Genomic DNA, 26,256 nt, shown 5'->3' with positions numbered 1-26,256 from the left:
AAAACTATTCGATAGTGACAGCAATTCTTGACAATGACGAGAATTTGACAGCACTGAAAACAACTCACCTGGTGCGGGTGGGCAGCATGACGGCCATGACCGGCGTGGGCAGCGTGGCCTCGGGTGTGAGCATGGCCGTGCGCCGCCGCCCCTTTCGCAGGATGCTGACGGTGCCCGCCATGCCCGGGGCGGTGCTGATCCGATTTGTGACGGACGTGAGTCCTGGGAAGGCTCCGGAACCGAGTGAGTGGGATAACGGGCGGCGGGGTGGGAGGTCGCGGCCCCGTGGGCGCAGAAGTTGGTTGAGCCCGGGTTCCGGGGTGAAGCAGGGCTGCTTGGGTTTGTTGTCTCCGGTTCTGGAAGGTCTGCGCGTTGTCGGTGTGGGATTTAAGTGCCGCCTGGGTAAGGGTGCTGGGTTGTCGCTGGTTCGGGACGGCGGCCGTTTGGCGAGGTTGGCTGGCGCTGCGGGTTTGAGCCGCTTGGGCCAGTGCTGCCCTCTGCTGGTGGGCCACTTGCGCTTGGTGGAGGTGGTTCGGATCAGCCAAGGCTCTGGTATCTACACTAAACGGGTTCGTTTGTCTCAAAGGAGCCGGCTGGTTTGCGAACGGGTTGCTGCTTCGCGTGGTTTCCTGACTGGAAGTAGGTTGGGCGCCAGGCGGAACCCGCAAATCTCTTTCCCTTTGCATCGGGGGGCTTCTGGGCGAGTGGTTGGCGGGCTCAAGTTCCGGCACTCTGAGAGTGCGCGAGTCCCAAAAATCAGCCGAGTGGCTCCTGGTCCCGCCTTCCCGACCCTCCCTGAAAGGATTTCGACCTCGCGGCTGCGTTTGATGTTGTCGCAAAGGCGGCTGGCTGGTGTAGTCAGTCGTTTCGGAGGTCAGCCCCCTCGGAAGGGTCCCGCCGGGATACGCCGGCGTCCCTCGCAGGAGATCCCACGGCATCTGCTGCCGGGAGGAAGCACCGCGGACTTCCTGTTGGTATGTCTGCGTCTTGGCATTGCGGGAGTGCGTGTATCCCGTCGGAATGAGGTCGGGTTGAGCCTGAGGATTCGCAGTTGGACCCCGGTGGGCTGACCCGCTTTGCATTCTGGGATTCAACTGCCCCACGTCGACGACTTGAGGTGTGTTATTAGCGGCTTGCTGCTGCGGGAAGGTGTTGAGGTTGACGTGGATGGTGGGCATCGGCGCGTTCTGCTGGGACCCTTGCGTCAAGCTCAGCCGGACCCCGTCGCCTTGGGCAGCCCCCGTCTGGATGACGACATTGGAATTGGTCGGCTGCGGGTCGGCGCGCGCGAAAGACGGGTTGTCGACACCGTCGGGCGGGTACGAGGACGCGTTGCCGAGGAGTTGAGGGCCGCTTCGCTGCAAGCGGTTCAGCTGCAGGTCAGCGGGTCTTTGGCGCTGGGTGGCGTACAAATCGGCCGAGCGGCGGGCTGGCGGGTTCGATTGAAAGAGAGGGGGGTCGGGAACTTGGGTCAGATCCCTTGCGAGGTTAGCGCGTGGATCTGGAGGCTTAATGCGGACAGAAGAAAAATGAGGGAGGAGGGTTAGCTTTCAATAAAGACCCTGACGTCACGTGAATTTCTCTGAACACGCCCCCCTGCGGCAGGAAATTATTGGTGCATCGTTAATGGATTACAATGGCATGGAGTTCGAAAACTTGTGTTTATCCGCCCAAGAGCATTTACAGTCACTATGATGAAAAGGACATTTTGGATTGCCGATGAAGTGTCAGGAATCGATCGATTCGGCGATATATCGCGATATTACATCGCGCGATTCTCGAATCGATTCAATAATCGGCAGAATCAATTTTTTTTTTTTTTTTTTTTTTTTTTTTAGGATTCACACCTCGAGCATGGAAGAATGTTATATGAAGGAACATTAAGCCTTAATATTTTATTTTAATGCTGTTCAAACATGGAACAGATTACAACCTCTATAAGACTGAAATTTCAGATAAATAAATAATACATTTTCATATAAATCTTACACTCTACAAGCTTACTGATTAGTATTTTCTAAATTTGAATGAAAAAAATCGCAACAATCGACTTATAAATTCGTATCGGGATTAATCGGTATCGAATCGAATCATGACCTGTGAATCGTGATACGAATCGAATCGTCAGGTACTAGGCAATTCACACCCCTAGTGTTGGCCAGTTATTAAATTCAACTGTGTAATATCTATTAAACCATAAAGGCACAAATAAACGACAACAGATTATTTCCCCCATATTTTTGCGTGTGCTAACAGTTAGCATCTGCTGATTCAGCTACCATGTACAAAGTGCAACATTGGCTACGCATTGGTTCCTCTTTTGGTAGACTGCAGCTTTGTTGTTGTTTTTTTGCCTCTTCTTGTTCTGGTAGCTGGTTCACAACAGCTGTCTTCATTCTTTAAGTGTGGCGTTTATTCAAAGTGGCAGATATGTTTCCTATCATGCCAAAATGGTTGCGCGAACGGCCATTTTGGGAGGCGCGACGTCAACGTCAGGATCTCTATGGCGCCGTCAGACACTGGTTCAAATCAATAGCAAATCGTGCACGAGCTGGCTTACTTGAGGCCGGGGATTTGTGTGGTTCTTCTGTACTATGATGGCTTCTCTTCGCCTTTGTCGCGCTGGAACAACAACAGCCGCAAACAATTACCAGGAGACAGCCTCAAAATCATGTACACGGTGGTAGTGGTGCCAGTAATAGCAAGAGCTGGACAGTAAATACAAGATTTAGTGAGAGGCATTTCCTCAAATATACCTCTGTGCCCATAGATCATTATCAAACTAATTGCCTTGTCTCAAAGAAATGCCTCAGGAAAATAAAACAGGTAGTAACACTTTTTTTTTTTTTTTTTTTTTTTTTAAATTACCTTCTCATACTTTGTGTCACATAGGAGGTGCTATGGAAGAAATACTTATGAATGGATATTTGTACAAAAACAGAACATGACTTGCTATGAAATGCAACTGCGAAAAGCTGACAACAAAAATGCGTGCCCTCTAAAAAATAAATAAATGCCTTAAATCCAATTAAACAGTCATGTTGATTGATATAGGAAAGAATTTGAAATCTTGATTCATTCATAGCTACACTCTAAAAAGAGAATTGTTGTACCAATTTAAGATTTCTAAATTTAATTGTTGACCAACTTAAAAAAAAATAATAATACTTCAAGTGGTAACATGATTAAATTAATTAATAATTAATGAAATTAGGATTGTTAGTCCAAAGTGATTATATTAAGTTTAAGTGATTATGCGTTCCTTAAACTTAATATATTCACCTGATTATATTATTATTATTATTATTATTATTATTATTATTATTATTATTATTACATATTATTCCGAAAAAAGAACAGAAAAAAAGAAGAAGAAAAAAAAAAGTTAATCCAAAGTGACTCCAATCCAAAGTATTAAGTTTAATGAACTCATATTTAATATATTCACTTTGGACTAACTTCATTTAATCGTGTGTTACCACTTGAAATTATTATTATTTTTTTCAAGTTGGTCAACAATTCAATTTGTAATTCAAATTGGTTCAACAATTTTCTTTTTAGAGTGTAGGCCACGTGCGTCTCCTACGTTCAATTTAAAAGAAAATGTGGGGAGCTGCTTGCATCGGTCGGGAAAAAAGCCAGCTGTGTTCACTCCCATAATGGTGCAAATTCACATTTCTACCTGCACACGTCTTGGAAAATACCAAAAGAGAGAGAGGAAGAAGAAGGAAAAAAAACAAAACTCCCATGCACACAAGACTGCATGCTTTGTACTAGACTTGCACTGGGAACGAAAATAGTAACCAAGCCATTCTCTAATAATAAACATTCGTATAAACATCTGATAGTATTATAGCCTTATTTTAGGTAATAAAATATCTCCAAATGTCTCTTCTTTTTTTTTTTTTTTTTTTTACCAGAGTAACATACAATCATGAAAGGAAAAAAACATCTCACAAAATTGTTCAGAAACTAATAAACATCCTTACCCCGTCTCCTTAGTACGAGACACACGAGCAGCACGATGAGCAGCACCAGGATGACGAGCAGCAGAAAGCTGCCAATCACGATGCCCGCCACTTCGCCGACGTCCAGACACGTGTCTGAAAGAAATACATGAACAAACATCAGAGGCAGGCCCCAAGGCTAGCACCTGTCATTTGTTGTATAATTAAGAGGGCTTTCGTTTTAAGAGTGTCCCAAATACTTTGTATTATGAAATTTTACTGAAATTTTAGTGAAATTGTGTGACTTTGTTATTTTCACAAGTCATTATATTAGGACATTTTTCAAAGTGGTAAAAAGCTTCATAAAAATTGTCATAGTCCTTCGTAATTGTGACTATATTCTTGACTGCATGACTTTTTTTCTAGTAATTTATTTATTTATTTTAACGTGGCCCCAACACTAGATTATAACACGCGGTTTGTAACAAGTAAAATCTCAACTTTATTCTAGTAAAAAGAATAATAAATAAAGATGGAATTTTAATATTCACTTTATTTGGTTTTACAACTTCTGTTGTAAGAGGTAATATCGTGGGGAAAAAAATCATTGTAAAAGTAGTGAAATGAAGTCTTTTTTTTTTTTTTTTTTTAACGAGGGAATGTTACGACTTATTCTCAAAACTTTACGACTTTTTTTTTCTCCCTAATTTTAACAGTATTTTTATTGTCTCAAAGTGACCCTGTGGATATTAAATAGCCATTTAAAGTTTTGAGGAAATTAGGTGGGCTGATTTTTGAGTTATGGTGGTAACAAAAAAAGAAAAAAAAAAAAGAAAAAACCCTGCTTTGCCCTTTCAGCTTGGCAGCGGCAACAAACAAAGATAATGAGGCCAGAGAGAACAGATAAGGAGGAGGAGAGAAAAAAATATAAATGAAACGAAAAGGTGGAGGTGTGTGCGTGTCACCGAATGACTTTGACCACATTCCCGCCAGATCAATCTCCCAGGATGCATTGTGTCCCTCTGCTGTCATGAAGACAGATACGCGGAAGGCGGGGTAAGCGGGGGGGACGCCATTCTAAAACCCAGCGCCATCATTATTATTATCCGCCTAGAGGTCAACCTCGGCCATAACTCACTTTCCACGGACACGTCGGTCGCCCGCTCGGACTCGCCGCCCGTCACGGCGTTGCGGGCGGTGCACGAGTAGTGGCCGCTGTCGTCCGTGGACGACGTCTGGACGCTGAGCGCGCCGCTGTCGGGCTGCGCCGACGCCACCGGCTCGCCGTCGCGCCGCCACGTGAAGAGGGCGGGCGGCAGCGAGTCTGACAGGCAGGTGAGACGCAGGATCTGGCCCGCCAGGATGTCGGCGCTTCCCACGCAGTCTTTGGGGGCGTCCTTGGTCAGGACCGGCGTGTCGGGTCCGTCTGGTGGTTTGTAGGGAAGAAAGATAACACAGAAACAATATTATTATGAATGATTTAGTAAAATAAAAGAACAAAAATCTAATAGCGATTATTTTTCCTCAATATTGCGATTACGATTTTAAAGTCGATCATTTTTCAAGGTCTTTTTCCCGTATGTCTTTTTAACAAATGACATCGTAAAAATACTATCCATTCCCATCCCTATATATACTGTAAATGAAAATTGACAGTAAATAAAATTTACGTGACTAAAGGCAGAATTGGCGAATCCTAAAAAGGTCTTAATTCTCCCCGCAGTTGAGCAAACGGATGTCGGGCCCATCTGGTGCAGTGATGGACACAGCAGGTTGTTATCAGCATCACAAGATACACTTACTATTGATTTGTTTTCACCTCCAAACACCAAGAGACTTTCTGGGTTGTTGAAGCCGATTTACTACCTCCACCAAGGAACTGAAGGTTCACTTTAATTAGCTAGCAAAAAAAAAAAAATTACTATGGATCTATGCACCATTATGGATAAGGGTGCAGCTTCGGTATTATTTGCATTTTCAACAGTTGCCTTGACTTCTCTGTGACTAATGTATAAATTATGACAATATTAAAGCTATTAGAGACAAAAAGCCTAATGTTATGCAGAAATATGTGTGACTCATGATATATATATATATAAAAAAAAAATAGGCCTACTAAATTTTAGCATAAAAAGACGGAAAGTTACGAGAGTCGTGTCAATATAGTATATGAGAGAAAAAAATACAATATTTTATAAGTATACAGATGAAAAAATACTGGAAGAAAAGTAATTTTAGCAAATGCATATTCTGACTTTATTCTGCAAATTATCTTGCATACTGTATTTTTCAGACTATAAGTCACAGTTTGGCCAGTGCTGTGATTTGTATTCAGGTGCAACTCGTAAAATTAGAGCTTGGACTCAAACCAAAGGTTGAAGGTCAAAGGTCAAAATTGTGGTCGATCATTCCGCCTTTCCTTCACGGTTCATTTTTTTGGGTGGTGTGACTTATACCCTGAACAGACTTGTAGTTTAAAAAAATAAAAACGGTAATTACAATTTTATTTTATTCTCGTAACTTTTTTTTTTTTCAATTTTGTCAATAAGATTCAAGTGCTAGCCAGAAATTAAGATTTTTTTATTTTTTTATTTTATTTTTTTTAACCCAGACTCATAATACAAAAATGTAGTTTTGCATTTAAGTCACTTTATTCTTCAAACTGTAACATGTTTTTTGACCAAATAATTGAATTACTAATTTAAAAAGGAAAAAATGTGGAAAACTGAGAAAAAAATTGTGGTAATATTGCAAATAATCTATTTGAGGAAAAAAAAAAAGTAGTAGGGTAGATTTGTAATATTGAGAAATTGTGTTTATATTTTTTTGGGGGAAAAAAAAAAAGTTGTGACTGTTACACAAATAGTCAAAAAAATTTCAAAAGTTTTAGCTTTGAGTAAGAAAGTCATAACGTTGCCTGAATAGTCGCAAAAGTAGGAGAAAATTATTTGACGTGTTATGCAAATCAAGTAACAATACACAAAAGTAGCATTTCGTCTAGAAAATGTTATGTAAACAGGTGTAAAAGTATGAAAAAAAGTTATGTAACTAAAGTTGTTTTTTTTTAGTCTTGTTAGAATTAATACATAATTTTAAAATGTTTTGGGGGGGTTTTTCATTTAAAAGTACAAATACAATAGAAAAACAACTCCCCCCTTCCTCTCTTTAGTTTTTCCTCTGGTCTCTTGAGATGTCCCTAATCTGTTGGAATCTAGAGGTTTCTGGGGTTGGTGTAAGATTCTGGTTGTGTAACCATGTGGGTGGCAGGTGGTGGTGTTTTGGTTAATGCTGGATTTCACTTTGATTCATCTTTCTTTCCTTTGACCTTTCCTCTGGTCTCCTGACCTTCTGAACTTGACTACTCTGGCGAGAATCCGAAGTATCCGGTTAAGGTGAAGGGTAATGATTTTTATTTGGTTTTAAGTGAACTAATGAGTTAAAAAAAAAAAAAAAAAAGATAGAGCAATGATTATGATATGATGAATCGATAAAACTGCTGAATGAACAATTCTGAGCTCTCTTATTATAAAAAAAAGAAAAAGAAAAACAAGAAAACTACACAAATGTCTTCTTCCCATTCCTCTGCAAACCGATTTCGTCCCCTCATTTCAACGACAATTATAGAAAATGATCACAATAACAATGCAAGCTGACTCACAGAAGACGGTGAGACTCCGCGTGGTGGCGGAGGCGCTGACCGGGTTGCTGACGGTGCACGTGTAATCGCCGGCGTCGCCACGCTGGCCCGGGTTGATGATCAGCGACCCGCCGATGATGGTGATCCTGCCGTCTTCGGAGATGGCCACGCCGTCCTTTCCCCACTGGAAGGTGAGCTCGCTTCCACCCGAGCTGCACGTTAGCGTGATGTTGCTCCCTTCCGTCGCCACCGACGGAACGGTGAGCGTCACCCCGGACACTCCGTCTAGTCAAGAAACACAGTGAATCGCTGCTCGCCATGAGGGATATGTAAATGAAGAAAATATTAATCACGGTTAATTTGGTAATAAGTGAAATCACGTTTCGGACGATCATTAGTTTTTTCATACAAAACAAGAACATTTTGAAACATACAAATTACATATAAAAAATAATACATTTCTTTGAAACACTACAATTATGCAAGTACCTTTTAGTCTAAATAAGATTTATTGTGTGAATGCTGAAATATGTTATTCGGCTTTTTATTCTCCACACTTTTTTGCCGCGTTATAACTCCCACTTAATACTTCCGATTTACACCCCTCAAATTTCAACTTGCGTCCAAAATTCACGCCGTCTTGGGAATATACCGTCTGATTTCACAGTACTTACACTATTTGCACAATTTAATATTGAATATCAACTTTCCCCCATTCATTTTAAATGGGACTGACATTGAACTTTTTCTAAGTCCCACTTTCCACGCCCACTTCTATACATACAACTTCTCATCATTATCAGCTCTGTGTTATTGCTCAGTGGCACACTTGGTAGAATACATTGTCCAGTAAACCAGGAGGTCGTGGGTTCGAATCCCACCTCCAACTGTATATTGCAAATGTACCCATGGCAATTATGTTACGTGATTACATGTATACCAACTATCTTAGTTCCACTTTTCCATCTAAATGAATGGCGGGTGCTGCATGCCTAGGTGGCGCTATTGCATGAATTTTATTTTATTGCATTTTTCCATTGGATATCAGTTCCATTTTTCCATCTAAATGAATGGAGGGTAATTTCAGATAAGACTTTTCCATATAAATAGGCCATTAGCCATGATTTTCAACAAGCCAAGTTAGCTCACTTGTTAAATACTTGCCTGGCGTTACGGAGACAAGTGTGTCGGTTCAAATCTCACTTAGAAAATATTTTATTAGCATTCAGCTTTCAGCATTTCCACGGAATTTATGCAGAAATTTCACTTTGTCTAGATAATTTAGTCATTTTAAAATAAAACAAGGTGCAAACATATACATTTAAACAACTCAAAATTAGTATTAATAATCTTATTTTTGTTTATGATTATACAATATTTTGTAATTGTGGAGGATAATAAATATAAAATTGTGATTACATTTTGATTAATTGCACAGCCCTAATATGTAATATGCAGTATGTATATTTACGATTGCAAGTAGGCCTACTGCATGTACTGTAATATTTGTATCGTGGATGCAAGGGGGCGTGGCCTACAGAGAGACATCAGGAGCTGGAGATGGCAGATCCTTGCAAGTGTTCCACTTTCGTATTTGTGTGTTTGACTTTTTGTCCCATTCCATAAATGGCTAAAAGTGAATCAGCGAATGTGGCTCTCCTTTCCCACATGCAAGGGCATAAACGTATTGTAATTGACACGTTTGAAACTTGCTTGTATGTCAAATTCAGGCCCATAACCTGATTTTTTTTTTTAAGTTAGAGCCCGTCTAAGTAAAAGGTACCACTATATACGGCAAAAACACATTTAAAAACGCGATCGTGACAAACCGTCGATTTCGTGAATTTCTGCAACGGACAAGTCGATACGTTCCACAAATAAAAGCAAGCAATCTAGCGGGGACAGTGCAACAGAGGGTTGGTTTGATGTTTGTGGTGAGGATAGAGCACGCAGGTGCGGGCACAGATGGTGAATAAAGGCCAGATGAATGAGTGGCGCAGAGACGCTGGCTGGCGGCCGGCCCGAGTTTAATCACTGCGCAGGGAGCAGAGCCTCAAGGATGAACCGCAAACATCAAGTATTGATGATGCAAGTGGACGCTGGCTTTTCAAAGGATTGTGATTGTGAACGTAGGACCAGATAGTTTATTAGTTGCACAAATTCCCCAATTTCAGTTTCAATTCATAACTGAACTTACACTAATACAATTTACTGCATTCTACGAGTAAATAACAGTTAGATAGATTTTGCATAATATTACACGTAGACCCTGGATTGGCTGGCAACCACTTCAGTGTGTACCCCGCCTACTGCCTGAAGCCAGCTGGGATAGGCTCCAGCATCCCCTGCGACCCTTGTGAGGAAAAGAAGTTAAGAAAATAGATGGATGGGTAGATTATACGTAGAATTTATCTTTATAAATATTGTTTTTAATATGTTATGAGAAATACTTTATTTCAAATTGCAAAAAAACTTGAATATATTTATTTTCACACAAAGAAATGGTTTATTTGTTAATTAATTAACATATTAGAAACAAAAAATGATTTGAACTTGTTTCATTGGTTATACATACAGAATACTTGGGTGTTCTGAAAGTTGCCTTTAAACAATTATTAGAATAGTTTTGCAATTAAATAACAAAGAAAACAAAGTATATACTAATCTATTAATAAATTGATTTTACTATACTATTGATAGCGATACCAGTACAAGTTTTCACTCGAGTATAGAATTAGTACTTTCTGGTGCACGTGATGGATGATTCATAGAACGGCCACAGTGTAGCACCAACTACTGGCGAGGAAGACTTACATCATGTCAGATTTTTTATTTATTTATTATTTTTTGCTTTAAGTATCAGTAGCTGGTATCAGCATCCTTCAGGAGTACCGGATAGCTTGAAATAAGGCCGGTATCGGCCCGGTACTCATCCCTTAGTTTTAATTTGGTCATATGTACCGTCTTTTGGTGTTCTGAAAGATGCCTATAAATAAAATTATTTAAAAGTATGACGTAGGTAATATTATCATTAATACATTGTTTTGATGCTAATAATAGTCAATCTCCTACAACTAAATCAAAGCAATTTTTGCATCTGTCTCTTGTTGATACAAGGCATTTATTGTTGTACAATTGATTGTATAAATCATCTCCCTGATTATGTTGATGAAGGAAATGATCCCGAACGTCTCTAAAGGCGACAACTGCTGTTTTCCTTTTCCAGCCGCCCTGCTAACTCAACTGAACTGCAGACGTGTGGTATTTTGTGCCAGACGCACAAGGACGTGACATCGGCGCGCTCATCAGCGAGCTCGCCGTCGCAACCTTTTCGGCAATAATTTGCTCCACCCGTCACGCCATTAGCGATGGCGCTGGGGAAATGGAGGCGGGCTGGACGGCAGCGACGTGGGATGATCACAATAGACCTTTCGCAGGATCGGCCTTTATGGAAATCAATGCAAATAGTGCAGGTAAATATAATACAAAGTGCGCTGTGACACATCTAAGAGTGTGCGTGTGTGCGCTGCATAGCAATTGAGTGAGGATGAGTAGAAATAATCCACAAGGTAGACTAGGTTATATAAGCGCACAATGTCATGATGAATGCGATTACTCCTCTCACCAATTATACAAGTGATCACAACTACCTTGCACAATAGAAATAATTAAAATGACTAGATAATTAAAATCCACCACTGTCAAAAAAAATAAAAATAATCCACATCAAGCACGGACATGTGCACAAGTTATTTGTCACATAATGCAACTGCTCCTCTCTCCAGGCCGCCACCTTGCACAGTAGAAATAGACAGAATCACGCAAAATAATCTAAAGTTAAAAAAAAAAAGTGCAGGTCTTACTTGGACACATTTCTGCACAATGAAAAAGTCAAGATTAACGTGGTCATCATGCCTCTTGCCAGTTATGTATGATAACCGCCACCTTGCACAATAGAAATAAACAGAATGACTAGAAATAATCCACAGTCAACAAAGTCCATAGTCCCCATGCAAAATTCAATATCATCGTTTAACTGCTGCTATTGTTCAGCTCACCACTTATTCATGTCACCCACCAACTTCCACAATAGAAATAAATAGAATCAGTCAAAATAATCCACAGTCAAAAAACTCCATAGTCACCACATGCACATGCAAAATTCAATATCATTGTTTAATTGCTGCTATTGTTCGTCTCACCTGTTATTCATGTCAGCCACCAACTTCCACAATAGAAATAAATAGAACCAGTCAAAATAATCCACAGTCAAAAAAATCCATAGTCTCCACACAGGTACATGCAGAATGTAGTATCATCCTTTAATTACTGCGATGTTGCCTCGAACCAGTTATTCAATGTAAGCAACCACTTTGAACAATAAACGTAAACCGAACCAGTCAAAGTAATCCACACTGAACAATAAACATAAATTGAACCAGTCGAAGCAATCCACAGTCAGAATAAATAGTTCACAGTACACTCAGTAATGTACCTGTTAAAATACAATCACTCTTCTCACCAGTAAGTCATGACCTTGTACAATAGAAAGTCTAACGACTTGAAATAATCCTCAGAGTCAAACAAAAATGTCCATGGGCACAATGCTCACAATGCAATTTTGCAGCCCAAACAGGCGTGTGCGCAGTATACAATCTATCATATAATTGATGCTTTCTTTTGTCAATCCTTACCAAAAACTCTGAGCGGCACCGATCTGGAGTTTGGCGTGAGGCCCGTGGAGGCGAGCGGGACCACCTCCACCGTGTACGAGCCGGCGTCCCCCAGCTGGGCGCTCCCGATTCGGAGCTGCGTGGCCGTGATGGTGACGCGGCCGCGGAACTGCGCCACCTCGTTGATGACGGAGGAGCCGCCGGCGAACAGGCCCAGCGTCACACCCTCGTACAGCCACGTCATGGACAGCACGTCCGGCACGGTCAGCACCGTGAACTGGATCTCGCTGCCGCTCAGCACCAGCACGGGGTCAGTCTGGAATTGGATCTGGATCTGGTCCTGCGCCCGTACCAGGACTGGAAGCAAACGTGATGGTGGAAAATCAGATGCGTGACCATAAGGGTTATGTTGTGGATTATTTCAAGGCAATAAACACATTGGAGGTTATCATTAAGTGATAAATTGAGAAATCGCATTACTTAGGACTTTTCAGGTGCATGTACCCGTGCACACTGTGGACTTTTTTGACTGTGGATTATTGCGAGTTGTTTTGCTTATTTCGATTGTGCAAGGATGGGGTTACCTAGCAAAACTGGTCAGAAGAGCCATCAAATTAAATCAATACACCTACTGTATATTGTGAGTGCAAGGACCTTTGCATGATTGAATGCAATGGACTTTTTTTTTTTTTTTCACTGTGAATTATTGAGAGTTGTTCTGGTTGTCTTGTGCAAGGTTGCGTGTATCATTAAAAACTGTCTCAGAGGAGCAATCACATCATAATATGACATGCTGTACATGTAACGGAGTGTGCAGTGGATTGTTTTTTTTATTGTGGATTATTTCAAGTTTTATTTATTTCTATTGGTGGTTATCAGTTTTTTTTAGACTTATAATATTGTTTTTATGACTAACATTTTGACCCTGGAACAGACTAGTTGTATTGTTCTGGAGTTTCCTCAGCTCTAAAACGAGCAGAAACAATTTGCAGCAATGATCCTGACCTACTTGTTTAATTAATGATAACAAGCAAGCAATGTCCCCATAACGTCCATATACGAGTGTGTATTTACACAAAGAACAAGCACGATTCACATTCAGGAAGGACTCCAAAGTCCAATTACTTCATATTTCCATAGCCAAGTTAATGACTGTGCATTATTTATGATTTCAAAGAAGCTCGATTAGGGGAAAAGGTAAAACAGACTTTGGCAGAACGTCCTCACACTGCGTGGTGGGCTCAATCACCATTTTGCCAAATCAATTTTCAATAGGCAGCGGGGGAAAATGACTATTTAATTAAATGAGAATGTCGGCGATTACGACTTGAATTATTATCTCTCATGCATGAACGGCGGGCGCCGGACGACCAGCAAATTGAAATGTAAATTCAAACTCCCGCCGCCTAATTTTCTCCGCCCGTTTGCTGCGACGCAAACACGTAGATAACTTTGACACTATGGCTTGTGTTTTTTTTCTTTCTTTCTTTCTTTCTTTCTTTCTTTCTTCATGTGGGAGTGTCAGGCCTGTGACAAGTGGCAGAAAAAACACCACCACATATTTTGTTAACATTATGCATGCTTTTAAAGACATTAAACATTCCATTTGAGGAGCTTGTTGCTTGTCTCAATGGCTTAAAATCAAATTATGGCTTTCTCGTTTCCAGAAAATTAAGTGAACAATAAATAATCTTTTTAACTACAATAAATATAATTTTAATGTTAAAATTATCTGCAGGAAAGATAAGTGGAACAAATAAAAGCTGCAATATAAATCGAAACATTTTATTAATTATTCATATTTATATGTATTCTATATTTAAATTAATACATGACTGGTACACTTGGCAGGTAAGCAAATTGGCAACTAATGTTGTCCATTCATTTACCAACAAGGTAACGTATAAGACAATACTATAAACTACTTTATTTTGTAAATATTTCTTACCAAATATTATATTATTTATTTGTGGGGAAGAAATGACAAACAATAGCATAACAATATAAGGTATTTATTAGCATGGTTATGATGATTATTATCATCAAATATATTGACATTTATCAAAAACACTAAATAGATGACTATTTGTTATAAAATATTTAAAAAGAAAGAAAATAAAAAACATCACCCCTAATAAACACCGTGTACTTTTTGCAGTTGGGGAACAAGCCATAGTTTTTGTTTTGTTCTTTAATGATTTTGTCAATGTAATACTTATTTTAGTAAAACAACATTTTATTGTTTTTAAAATGTCAATAATTACTTGAAAAGCACTATAAAAGTTGTGTTTATTTTGGCAACCACCGGAACTGAGGTGTTGCATTCAGGGTCAAACGCTTCGCTGGGTAAAAACAGATATCTCTAAACTAGAAATGAGCAATTAAATCAGGCCTTCTTACACTGGCTCAACAAGGTCAATACGATATTATTGTCATTAATTAACGTTAATTACAAGCATTAATGCGCTAAACGCAGTTTAAATCGTTAAACAATCACTGTCTCATTAATGAATAGTCAGAATCACGAGCACGAGATGAGGCACTGAAGGCGTCACGGCGAGAATGCGGTTGCTCTAGTTTGGGAGGGAAGACAAATGAAGGGAAGGCGACTTTGCGGTTTGAAGGATCTTTTTTTTCTTCTTCTTCCCCACCTCCCGTGGACGTGTTTGAAATACCACGCGGCTCGTCTTGTTTTCTTCCCACGTCATCGACTCGGTGGCCATTTGGGGCGCTTTCTGAAAGCTGGAGGAAAAAGAGAGTGTCGTGTTTTTTTGTTACCTGCCAGCAAGATCCCGACGAAGGCCACAAGTTGTCTCATGTCGCCAGTCAGGATGCCCTGTGGGCAAAAGTTGACTTTTTAAAATCAGCAAAAAAATAACCCCTGCAAGCAAGTTTTATGATACATTACAAAAGGAATTAATGCTGTAAGTTACTAACTACTTCCGCGTTTGCGTCATTAAAATAAACAGAGACTAATCTTCGTTTACGGAATTACTAATAAGTTTATTATTAACTTACCCGCGCATGTTCTCTTCACGGGCATTTTAGTACGTGATTAATGTCATGCTCAGTTTCGGGATGCTGAGCTAATTATGTCAACTTCCGGGTTGCCGCCACTACCACCTGTCAAAACTCACCTGTCAACTGTTGCACCTATTCTCTTAAAGAGACAGCACCCTGAAAATGCGAAAATAGAAAACATCTGCGGCTACGTGATGTGTTTACGTGGCGGCCATGTTGAAGGGGGCAACGCGCTTATCAAATGCATATTGACTTGCTCGTTTCTCATCCGAGTTTCATGAGGTTTACTATTTTTGTCAATATCATAGGTCTTTTTTTTTTTTTCTTGTCCGTGAGCATATTTGAAGAAAATATATTAAATTTAAAATTTTAATTTAGTATTGGTGATTTAATTTGTTCTCATTTTCTTTCCAATACTTTTGGGACATTTTTTTTTTATTAAAACTCAGTAAGTAAGCATTTATTAGTAGGAGGCATTTATTTCAGAGCATTTTTTAACTTACATAAAATATACAGTATTCATCTTTTTTTTTTCAGTATAATACCACGTGAGCAACTGAGCATTTTACTCAACTGCAGAAAACACTAAGCACCTATTAGTGATAAGGTATTTATTTTTCCACAAATAATTACATTTAATTAAAAAAACAGTATCTGTTATGATAAGTCCCATAGAGCCCAATGCATTTTGTCCCTTGTGTCTCACTTTCATTTTTTGCAACACAACTCAAAGCTTTAAAAAATGTTAATTTAATGGCTTTATATTATGAATAAAGCTAATCATTTCCAACCCTCAAACAGTATTTATGAGTTAGCAGAAAATTATTCTAGCACCAAGCCATATGGATGTGCAAAAAAAAAAAAGAAAGAAAGTGAGCGAACAAACAATTTGTCTGCTGCAAAGCTGCACTGTAGGCAATGTTCACTCTTAATCGCCTTCTTCCCAAACGCTTCCTTCCAGCCGGCTGAGGCATTATGTGAGAGGAACAAGGTCAAAGGAAGAAGCTGTTCAATTATTAAAACTCTTTGGCGTTGTTTTGCTTTGCTTTCTCCAGTGCCCTTCAACATGCCGCTGATTTAATGATAAACATATAGTACATGGGAATGAGTATACCCTAGCGTCTGATGTCTTTTTTTTTTTTTTTCTTCCGACAGGGCACAACATTGCTGAGAAGAGGTGTTATATTGGCATTTTTCATTCAAGGTCAAGGTTTGTTTACATTTAGAATAAAATTTTTTTCAGTACAATGTAATTAAATAGTTTGTCCTATGGTCAAAGTAATACCCCGTTGCATTATGGGAAAAAATGTCAAAACTAAATCATGTTTGAACACATTTGCAAGTATGTTGCCAGTCATAAAAAGTAAAAATAAACAAATAAATAAATAAATAAAATACATTGCCAGTTCCATGCTTCTATAGAATATGAATTACAAAAAAAAGCACGTGCATGTGAGCAAAATTTGATGATTTTAAATATATATAAAATAAATAATTATTATTAAAATTAGGTTATAAGATGTTTGAACACATTTGCATGTATGTTGCCAGTCAAAAATGGAAAATAAATAAATGAATAAATAAATACATTGGCAGTTCCATGCTTCCATAGAATATGAATTGAAGAAAAAAAAAAAAGCACGTGCATACGTGCATGTGAGAAAAATTAGCTGACTAAATAAAAAAATAAATAAATAAATAAAATTAGGTTATAAGATGTCTGAGGACAAATCTGACTGGCTTGAAATTTCTCACACAACTCAAAAGTGTTGGTCTGCATGTTGTTTATATTGCCATGGTTACCGCATGGCATTGTTCATCCAAACAAAAGTGGACAATGATGGCACTGCAGGACAGCATGCGTGCGCTCATCTTGTGTGTCAGTGCCCCCTGCTGGTTAAAAGCAGTAATAATAGCGCCCGGTGGGAGTGAGAGCTGTGTGATTGTTCATGAACACTCTGCGAGGAGGCGTTGCATTCAAATAATCATCATAATCGCTCGTTGTCGTGCCTCCCCCACGTCGATAAGCGATGTCATTATGCCTCACGCTCACTTGCTGGGAAGGAGGTTGACAAAACAGTCTAATCTCGCGGTAATGGCCGCGCCGCCACTCGCCTAATATGGCCGAACAATAGTCCCGGGGGAATGCGGACACACAGGGAGAAATTCACATGACTTTTTTTTTTTTTTTTTCCCCCAGCTTCACAATATTGTTCTCGCTCGTGGGGGCATAACAAGACAGTAGCACAAAGAGTATTTTATGGCTTCCATGTCCTACATTGTAACTGGTTTCCCTTCAGAAGAATACTGCGATCAAGCGTTGGAACAGTGGGCAGGAATGCGGCCTGTGACTCAAAGTTCGCCAGTTCGCTTCCTGAGACCAAATCAAATTTTAAGTCAATCAGCCTTCAAATTACGGAAGTGTTCCTACATTTTGGCTAGATAGCTAATAGCTACCATCACTCAACTCAACATTATTTATAAAAGCACTTTAAAACAACCACCGCTATTTTCTTAAAGTGACCTTACCAGTCTGATTAATATTAGATATGTGGAATATGAGTTATGAAGCAAAATCCAGCCATTTTTATCCATTTCAGGGGGAGGCCATTTTGCCACTTGCTGTCGACTGAAGATGACATCACAGTTGCTCAGGGCCAATCACAGCTCACCCGTTTTCTGAAGCCGCACTGTGATTGGTTGTTACCTGAGCAACCGTGATGTCATTTTCACTCGACGTCAAGTGGGAAAATGGCCGCCCCCTGAGATGGATAAAAAAAAAAAAAAGTAGGGATGTAATGATATCCAAACATCATGATAACGATATTATCACGATATGAAGGTCACAAAATGATAATTATCACAATATTGTGGGGAAGTTGGCGATATTTATAAAAGGTCACAATATTGTAAAAAAAAAAGAAAAAAGAAAAAAAAAGCTCATAGTAAAAAAAAAAAAAAAACACAATATTGTGATTTGTACATAACAGCAATGCATTGAGGCCCTTACTTGTTAATTCAAGCACACATTGAGTTCCTCCACATATTGACTCGGTTCACAAGCATATTACGATGATCATCTGACGATTAGCATAGATTTTAAACATAGAAAGGCCGAAACATCCCTAACGAAAATTAAATTGCACAAAAAAACTAGCCACCACAGGGTGGTAGACCTGCACAAATGGAAATCAACCTGACTTTTTTTTTAACAGATGGATTGCTTTTAAATATCGCGAACATGACGACGACGACATTGTGGCAGTTTTAATATCACAATATTGCCCTTACCGTTACATCCCTATTAAAAAAAAAAAGGCTGGATTTGCATATTCCACTCACACAATATTAACCAGACTACCATATATAGACTAGTAGAGCTGCATACAACATACTATCCCTCACAAGGGTCGCGGGGGAGCTGGAGCCTATCCCAGATGGCTTTGGGCAGTAGGCGGGGGACACCCTGAACTGGTTGCCAGCCAATTTCAGACAACATATGATTGTCCCAAAAAAAATGGGGGTTGACTTCTCCTTTAAGACGAAATCCAGGGCAGCAGATAGTGAAAACAGTAAAGGCCCCAGAATTGAACCCTGGGGAACACCATACGTTTTGTTATACGTGAATTAATGTTTTTACGCCAATATCTTTTTAAAAATCACAGCAAAGCTATTGTGTCAAATTCTAAGTCAGAATATTTAACATGATACGTGCATAATTCATATTACTACAGTTTGAGAAGTGTTTCAAACATTTATAGAACATGAATTTTAGGTGCCCACAACTCTAACTGGCTTGAAATTTCTCACACAACTAGAACGGGTTCTATTTTCGTATTCCGACTTTCGTGAGAAATTTCAACATTCATTTTAGCTACATCATAAATGATTTGTATAAACGTGACATTTCATGGCCCAAAAAATCACAAGCTCGACCCGTCATTTCCAAAGGGAACTTTCTCATGCAGATCTGTCAAATTGTGTCACCGTGGTTACAGACTTGTTTCGCTGTTTGCTTTCGAGGCCTTTCTGTGCGCTTGTGCCGCTTTTGCAGGAGCGCTCGTTTTCACAATAGAAACGTCTAGCTGGAGGCCAGAGGAAGCTGGTAGTGTATCATACACAGGAAAGCGAGGTGGAGTCCAGCGCGAGGAAACGGCTTGAAAACAAGGTGACGCCTCGCTCGCTCGGGCACGTTTTCACCAACTCTTCTCTTCCAAGTCCGTCTCCACGCCACCTTTCTGGCTATGTGCTGACGTTTTTTCATTTGGCATTTTTGGGGCACTTTGGCAGCCAACCGCCCTGAACTTTGACTGCTGGGAAAGCGAACGTTTTGGGAAGGTGGGTGAAGTTTCAGGCTCGGATTGGATTGGCTTCATGTTGATGCTGGTGGTGAGCCTTTATGTGGAAGTTGCGATCGCGCCAAACGCGTTGCTATCGTTGGCCGTGAAACGGGATGAAACAAAACATTTGCCTGACATAATTGTTGTTTTAACAGCTGCCAGGTGCAAAAGTGATTTTTGTTTTGCAAGAGTCTGTTGATATTTGTTAGCAGAATTACAGCAAAACCATGCCAACGAAAAACATGTGAAAGGGATGTGAGAAATTTCAAGTCAGTCAAATATTATTAATCTAACATTCATTTTAGGTTCTAAATTTATTTGAAATGTCACAAAAAGGGCTTACCATCACTTCTGTCTGTCTAATTGTTGATACTACTACAACTAAAAAGATCTAATATATATATATATATATATATATAGGGGTGTTAAAAAAAATCGATTTGGCGATATATCGCGATACTACATCGCGCGATTCTCGAATCGATTCAATAATAGGCAAAATCATTTTTTTTTTTTTTTTTTTTAGGATTCACACCTTAAGCATGGAAGAATGTTATATGAACGGAACATTAAGCCTTAATATTTTATTTTAATGCTGTTTAAACATGAAACAGATTACAACCTCTATAAGACTGAAATTTCAGATAAATAAATAATACATTTTCATATAAATCTTACACTCTACAAGCTTACTGATTAGTATTTTCTAAATTTGAATGAAAAGAAATCGCAACAATCGACTTATAAATTCGTATCGGGATTAATCGGTATCGAATCGAATCGTGACCTGTGAATCGTGATACGAATCGAATCGTCAGGTACGAGGCAATTCACACCCCTAATATATATATATATATATATATATATATATATATATATATATATATATATATATATGGTACGGCTATACTTATTTTATGTAACAAGTTGTAAAAGCTATCTAAAGCTCAAACTATTCAAGATAATTACATTTAAAGAAACAGCAAATTAGCAACAACATCAAATTGATTGATACCTGGTATGCATCACTCAAAAAAGACGATTCAATATATAATCATGATAGATTCAAGGACAGTACATTTTAAAAAGTAACCGTTTAATTTGGTTAGTTTAAATCAAAACCAATTCTCCGATTAAAAGTTTTTTTGTGACACCCCTAATATAGATGTTAATGTGTTTGTTTGTAAATATGTATATTAGGGATGTAACAATATCCAAATGTAACGATATCGCGATATGAAGGTCACGGTCCAATAATTATCACGATATTGTGGGGAGGTTGGCGATACAGAAAAAGGTCACAAAATTGACAAAAAATGAGATCATCCTAAAAGAAATTATGTTGTGCTTTTGTGCAATACAGTAATGAAAAATATAAAATACTATAAAAAATTATCATTATAAAAATATAATATTGAGGCACTTACTTGCTAATGCAAGCACACATTGAGTGCCCCTTCATCTGACCATTGGTTTGGATTGTAAACAAAAAAGGTCAAAACATGCCTTATGAAAATTAAACTGCACTAAAAAAAAAAAAACTAGCTACCAGAGGGTGCTTGAACAAATGGATACCAACCTGACTTTTTAAACAGATGTTCTGCTTTTAATATCGTGACGATATATCGTGGGAGTTTTAATATCGCGATATCACGATATTGCCGTTATCGTTACATCCCTAATACATGGGTCTAAATACTGTATGTACATACGTATATGTAAATGTATACTTTTTTTTATGTTCCTTCCCATTTTATCAGCTTCTGAATTTCAAATCAGGTGCACTGCTTTTACGAACAACATGGCTGTGAACAGATGGAGCTTGTTTACAAAAGTGTTGACAACTTAGTTCAACTTTACCTCCGCTTGCCCCCCCCCTTTTTTTTTTAAAGCAACCATTCTAGCTAATAAACAGACAACATGAGCAGAAAACCTTTTCGCATTGTTTTCTGAATGCCAAGAAAAAAAATCTACCTTGATGAAATCTCATTTGTGAATGTACGTTGACGTGCACACGTGTTGTGTGTCCACATCAGCTGGCGTCATGGCCCGAATGGACTTCCTGTGCTGGAGAGCTGCCACACTGCTGCTACTGTGTAAGTGATGTATTGCTTGTTTTGTTCACGTTGACTATTGTCCCGTGTACCGGACAACACGTTTGACGGTAAGCACACGTCATTTGCTCCACCCACTACTCAACAATTTTGAGTGACATCATGAGGAACATTTGCCATCATTTTTTGTTCTAATAATAAATGTAGTTGCCAGTGGGCTGGAGTGCATCTCGGTGCACATCTCCAACGAGGAGCCCATGTACATCATCCCGGGCTCCACCCTGGTCCTCCGCGCCCACATCCAGTACGGATCGCCGGACGAGCTGGCGGCCGTCACCTGGGAGCGGCAAGCCGAGAGCGGCGCCCCCGACGGGCGGGCGGCGCTGGCCGCCTGCCCCGGCGGGAGCCTCCCACTGGCCGTCCAGTGCGCCGCCACCCGACCCAACGTGCGCGCCAGCGTGGAGCGGGAGGCCAGCGTCCTGCACGTCAGCAACTACGGCAAAGCCGACGTGGGGGTTTACGCCGTCACCGCGACGGGCAAGGCGGGGCAATCCAGCACGGCGAGGTGCATCGTCAGAGAGTACGGTGAGGTTAGATGTCTGATAACGTATACACCGTATCTTGTTTTGTTTTTTTAAACATATTCACAGCCATAGACTGCTATAGACGTCAAAGATTCATTTTTAATGGGCTGGCAGTGAATAACAGTTCATTTAATCTTGTAATAGCAATTAAATGTGACTTTCACATTCTTTTAAAAATCCCTGAATATATTTTGATTTATGAATTTTTGAATTCCACTTTCAATTGCATTTCTATGAGAAAATATGACAAGAACTTTCATGTTATTTAATATATATTTTTTTTTTTTATTATGTATATTGGAAATTATTGTATTTAGAATTTATATTAGAAATTATTACCGTATATTTAGAATGTATATTATTAGAAATTATATTTAAAACGTATATTATTAGAAATTATTTTTCGAATGTATATTAGAAATTCTTATATTTAGAATTTATATTATGCTAAATTATTATTATTATTATTATTATTATTATATATTAGAAATGATTATATTTAGAATTTGTATTAGAAATGATTATATTTTGAATTTATGTTATTACAAATGATTATATTTAGAATGTATATTACAAATTATTAGATTTAGAATTTATATTATGATAAATTATATTATTATTATTTTATTATTATTATATTATTATGATATATTAGAAATCATTGGATTTAGAATGTATATTAGAAGTTATTATATTTAGAATTTATATTAGAAATTATTATATTTAGATTTATATTATGATAAATTATTATATTTAGAATGTATATTTAGTTTTGTAATGGCATTTAAACGTGACTTTCTTTCAAAATTCAAATGTGTGACGTTTGCGCGCGTTTGCGCGACAGAGGCGGTGCACCACGTGACGGTGAGCATCAACGTGTCGCACTCGTCGCTGGTGTGCGGCGAGGCGTGGGGCACCGAGCCCCGGTTCAGCTGGCTGCACGAGCGCGACGCCGTCACCGCCGGCGTGGGCCGCGTCTCCCCCGACGGCGCCACCCTGGTGGTCACCAAGTTGCCCATTTGCGGCCACTTCACCTGCGTGGTCAGCAACAAGATGGGCTACAGCTCCGCCACCTACACGGCCGGTACGGGCACATGTTTAGAAACATCGGAAAAAATCTGCCTTTTTTGGGGGGGTGATTGTCATTATTATTTTATGTGATAATGCAAAAAAATATAGATATTTATCAGTGGATTTTTTTGCAATTTTAAAAAAAGCTAAAAGACTGATAAATGAGTCGAGCGTTAACCTGGTGGAGACCTGAAAAATAGCAGCAATCAAATTCTGTCCTTCCTGTGTCCTTCCTCACCCCTCCCATTCTTCCCTTTCTCCCTTCCTTGCATCCTTCCTTCCTTTCAAACCGTCCTTGTGTTGATTCCTCCCTTCCTTTCCAACCTTCTGGGCAACCATGTCCGATTTCCTTTCCCCCTGTTGCGCAGCACCGTGTGAACAAAGCGGCATCAGCGGCTCGACGGTGGCTATTGTTTGTCTGGTGGTGCTGCAGATCTTAGGAGGAGGTCTGGCATTTCTACTCTGGAGGTACACACATACAAAAAAAAAAATAGTGAATGAATTTTGAAGGGAAAAAAAACAAAAAAAAGATTCAACATCTTTCTTGCTATTTCTACGTGGAGTTTACTGTCAAACTAATCATAAAACAGAACCAAAATGTCTGTCTTACAAAAGTCTTTTAGCTCAATGCTAACACGTAATGGGAACCACCATAGACTAGTTAGCATAACAAGCATCAATGTCACGCCATTTCTCAACCTTAATATTTGTACAAAAGTGGTGGCAACACATATATACAGATAATACAACAATACTGACAGGCATATATTTATTCTCCTAAAAAAAAGAGAAAAAAAAGTAATGCAAATACTGCTAATTTAAATTACCTCATAGCTTAGCCTTTAGCCCGCTAATTAGCATTTGTTGCGCTAGTTCAACCTTTGGATTGAACACAAATTTTGTCCAATTTCTACTAGATTTGTATGAATTCTACTACACAAATGGATAACAGCGCTAAATTGACCAGAAACTGCCTTTTTTTTTTTTTTTTTTTTTGGCATTGGTAGAATTTTCAGGAAAGTCAGCCACAAAGGCAATTTCACGTTATTAAAACTCCTACAATATACCGCCGGTGTCATGTCACGATAATAAAAGCAGCACATCTGTTAAAAAAAAGCCAATATTATACAATAATATACAATATTGTGACTTTTTTTTTGTATCGCCAACCTCCCCACAATATCGTGATAATTATACCTTCATTTCGTGATATCATATCGTGATGTTTGGATATTGTTACATCCCTAGTAGCTACATGAAATTTGCTAGGTGTGTCTATCATGAGTCGACCTACAAAAAACTCAAGAAGAGATGCCGCAAACGACACAGGAAGTCTGCCATTTTGGTATGAAGCCATTTGGCCATGTCAAAGGTCAACTTGTCCTAATGATTTTTTTTTTTTTTTTTTTTTTTTTTTACTAACTAATCCTACATTCCAGACCTGCAACAACAAAACTGTGCAAGATTTAAATGTGTTGTTTTTGTGTGTGCTTGTACCTGATTTCTTTGACTGTTTTTCCTTCCCAGGAGGTACCGGAACAGGAACCGAGGGGACCGTCTGCGAGAACATATGGACGACAACATTTAAATAGTGCCAAAAGGGGGGACAGGAAATGCACATAATTAATTTGAGGAAGTCTTTCTATTGTCACCAGGAGACTTGTGCTCCAATATCAGGAGTGTGCACCTTGTAGTCTGTATCTACACTGCCTCCTGCTGGGCCACACTTGACACTGTGACTTTAAGCCAATCGGTCATCTTCCTGGGAACGCAAATAGAACATGAGAAAACACAAACGCTTGTATATAAACACACGCAACTGCAGAAAATTGCAGTTAAGCATTTGAGCAAGATGCTACATGGATATTTTCTACTGTTTCTATGAAAAATAAAGCAGAAATGCTCATAATGTCACTTATGGTGCCTTTCGTGTCAGAATACATTGAGAATGAATTTGCTTGTTTTGGAGTTCACATTGTCCAGATTGCATTTTGTATACAGCATCATTTTAAAGTGTGTGAGACAACCTTGGTTGTCATAGCAACCACGAGTCCTGTTTAGGCCTCTTAGCCAGTGAACCATTTGTTTGCAAAAGGTTACGGGTAGCAAGAGAATTGACAAAGAAGCCACCAGAGTGATGACCAGGGGAGGAACAAATATTTATTAGTTTGCTTCGAAGTCTGGGGTAGAACTGGCTTTGTTTTTCAAACTTTTATTATTATTATTATTACTATTATTATTGCAAAAAAATTAAATAAAAAATAGTTCAAGTTCTGTACCGCCAACATCAAAATACAGTTGCATAATAGGCCTAGATGTTAATAAAAAACTTTATTCTGAAAAAGTCAATTTCATGTTATTTTAAGCCACTGTAACATGCAGTTATAACACCAGCACAGCACTAAGAGGAAAATATATTTAATGGTTCAATTCAATGAAAAGGTCTTACAAATTTTTTGTTTAAAAAAAAATGTCTGATAGTTTGAAAACAAATCACACTCCGATTAAAATGCAAATTATTGAACATTGGGCGGTAATTCTCTTGCACACCACAAGAGGGAGCACACGTAACTATGTATTTTTAGAATAGCCATCCATTTTCTTAATCCCTTGTCCAGTTTATTTTAAAATTCAGTCGATTGCATTTTATTAGTTGTAATTCAATTCAATGATGTTCTCGAAAAGTGGCAGCCAAACATCTGTTTAGAAAAAGCAGCTCTCCTGCTCGTCCGGTGGAAACGCCTCTCAAATGTTGCTAACGTCCGAGCTCATCTTCATCATCATCTTCATCAGTCTCTGCAGCCGGCCTCTACATACGGATGTCCTCTTGCGGCTCCAGCTACTTCCAAAGTATGCTGTCAGCTCAGTGGAGCTACAAAGATGAACGGCCGAATCCGAATCACTACACGAAGCTAGCTACATGCTACAA

General features: G+C 39.1%; 2 protein-coding genes and 1 long non-coding RNA gene across 9 annotated transcripts in view; 1 reads left to right on the top strand and 2 right to left on the bottom strand.

Annotated features, from left to right (window-relative positions):
- LOC144022269 (uncharacterized) overlaps positions 1-15,378 on the bottom strand; it is an 18,714-nt gene extending 3,336 nt beyond the window's left edge. Inside the window, exons 1-8 of one of the 2 annotated variants that reach the window (XM_077526940.1) lie at positions 15,276-15,378; positions 15,036-15,093; positions 12,279-12,614; positions 7,606-7,869; positions 5,086-5,373; positions 3,990-4,103; positions 2,561-2,622; positions 69-1,508 (exon numbers count right to left, since the gene is read on the bottom strand). In XM_077526940.1, the coding sequence (XP_077383066.1) occupies positions 69-1,508; positions 2,561-2,622; positions 3,990-4,103; positions 5,086-5,373; positions 7,606-7,869; positions 12,279-12,614; positions 15,036-15,075 (2,544 nt within the window). In that variant the 5' untranslated portion in view covers positions 15,076-15,093; positions 15,276-15,378. Of the gene's footprint in view, positions 1-68; positions 1,509-2,560; positions 2,623-3,989; positions 4,104-5,085; positions 5,374-7,605; positions 7,870-12,278; positions 12,615-15,035; positions 15,157-15,275 lie in introns of those variants that run through there. The other variant, XM_077526941.1, reaches the window with a different exon arrangement.
- Positions 14,802-25,241, top strand: LOC144022270 (uncharacterized). Of its 6 annotated transcripts, XM_077526944.1 has the most exons (8): positions 14,802-15,181; positions 16,434-16,488; positions 19,333-19,446; positions 21,655-21,714; positions 21,880-22,257; positions 23,101-23,340; positions 23,696-23,795; positions 24,855-25,241. In XM_077526944.1, exons 4-8 carry the CDS (start codon positions 21,663-21,665, stop codon positions 24,913-24,915), a joined length of 831 nt encoding a protein of 276 aa, XP_077383070.1. In that variant the 5' UTR covers positions 14,802-15,181; positions 16,434-16,488; positions 19,333-19,446; positions 21,655-21,662; the 3' UTR covers positions 24,916-25,241. The 6 variants fall into 6 exon arrangements, 5 of the variants coding, with proteins under 5 accessions (XP_077383070.1, XP_077383071.1, XP_077383069.1 ...); XR_013284296.1 differs by lacking the exon at positions 19,333-19,446 and having other exon boundaries at positions 21,880-22,252; positions 24,855-24,904; XM_077526945.1 differs by lacking the exon at positions 19,333-19,446 and having other exon boundaries at positions 16,434-16,482.
- On the bottom strand, positions 22,731-26,256 carry LOC144022271 (uncharacterized). The gene is made up of 3 exons (XR_013284297.1): positions 25,015-26,256; positions 24,825-24,885; positions 22,731-23,789 (listed from the first exon to the last, which is right to left on the bottom strand). It is a non-coding gene; the product is annotated as an uncharacterized LOC144022271 (long non-coding RNA).

This window comes from Festucalex cinctus, chromosome 7 (genome assembly GCF_051991245.1).
Source record: "Festucalex cinctus isolate MCC-2025b chromosome 7, RoL_Fcin_1.0, whole genome shotgun sequence".
NCBI classification, from domain to species: Eukaryota; Metazoa; Chordata; class Actinopteri; order Syngnathiformes; family Syngnathidae; genus Festucalex; species Festucalex cinctus.
The sequence above is the reverse complement of the archived record's forward strand: the minus strand, read 5'-3'. Positions and strand labels throughout refer to the sequence as shown.

Coding starts and splice junctions, on each gene's coding strand:
- LOC144022270 (XM_077526945.1), top strand. CDS start 21,663: ATGGCCCGAATGGACTTCCTGTGCTGGAGAGCTGCCACACTGCTGCTA. Junction 21,715..21,879: donor TGCCACACTGCTGCTACTGT/GTAAGTGATGTA, acceptor TAATAAATGTAG/TTGCCAGTGGGCTGGAGTGC. Junction 23,796..24,854: donor CTGGCATTTCTACTCTGGAG/GTACACACATAC, acceptor TTTCCTTCCCAG/GAGGTACCGGAACAGGAACC.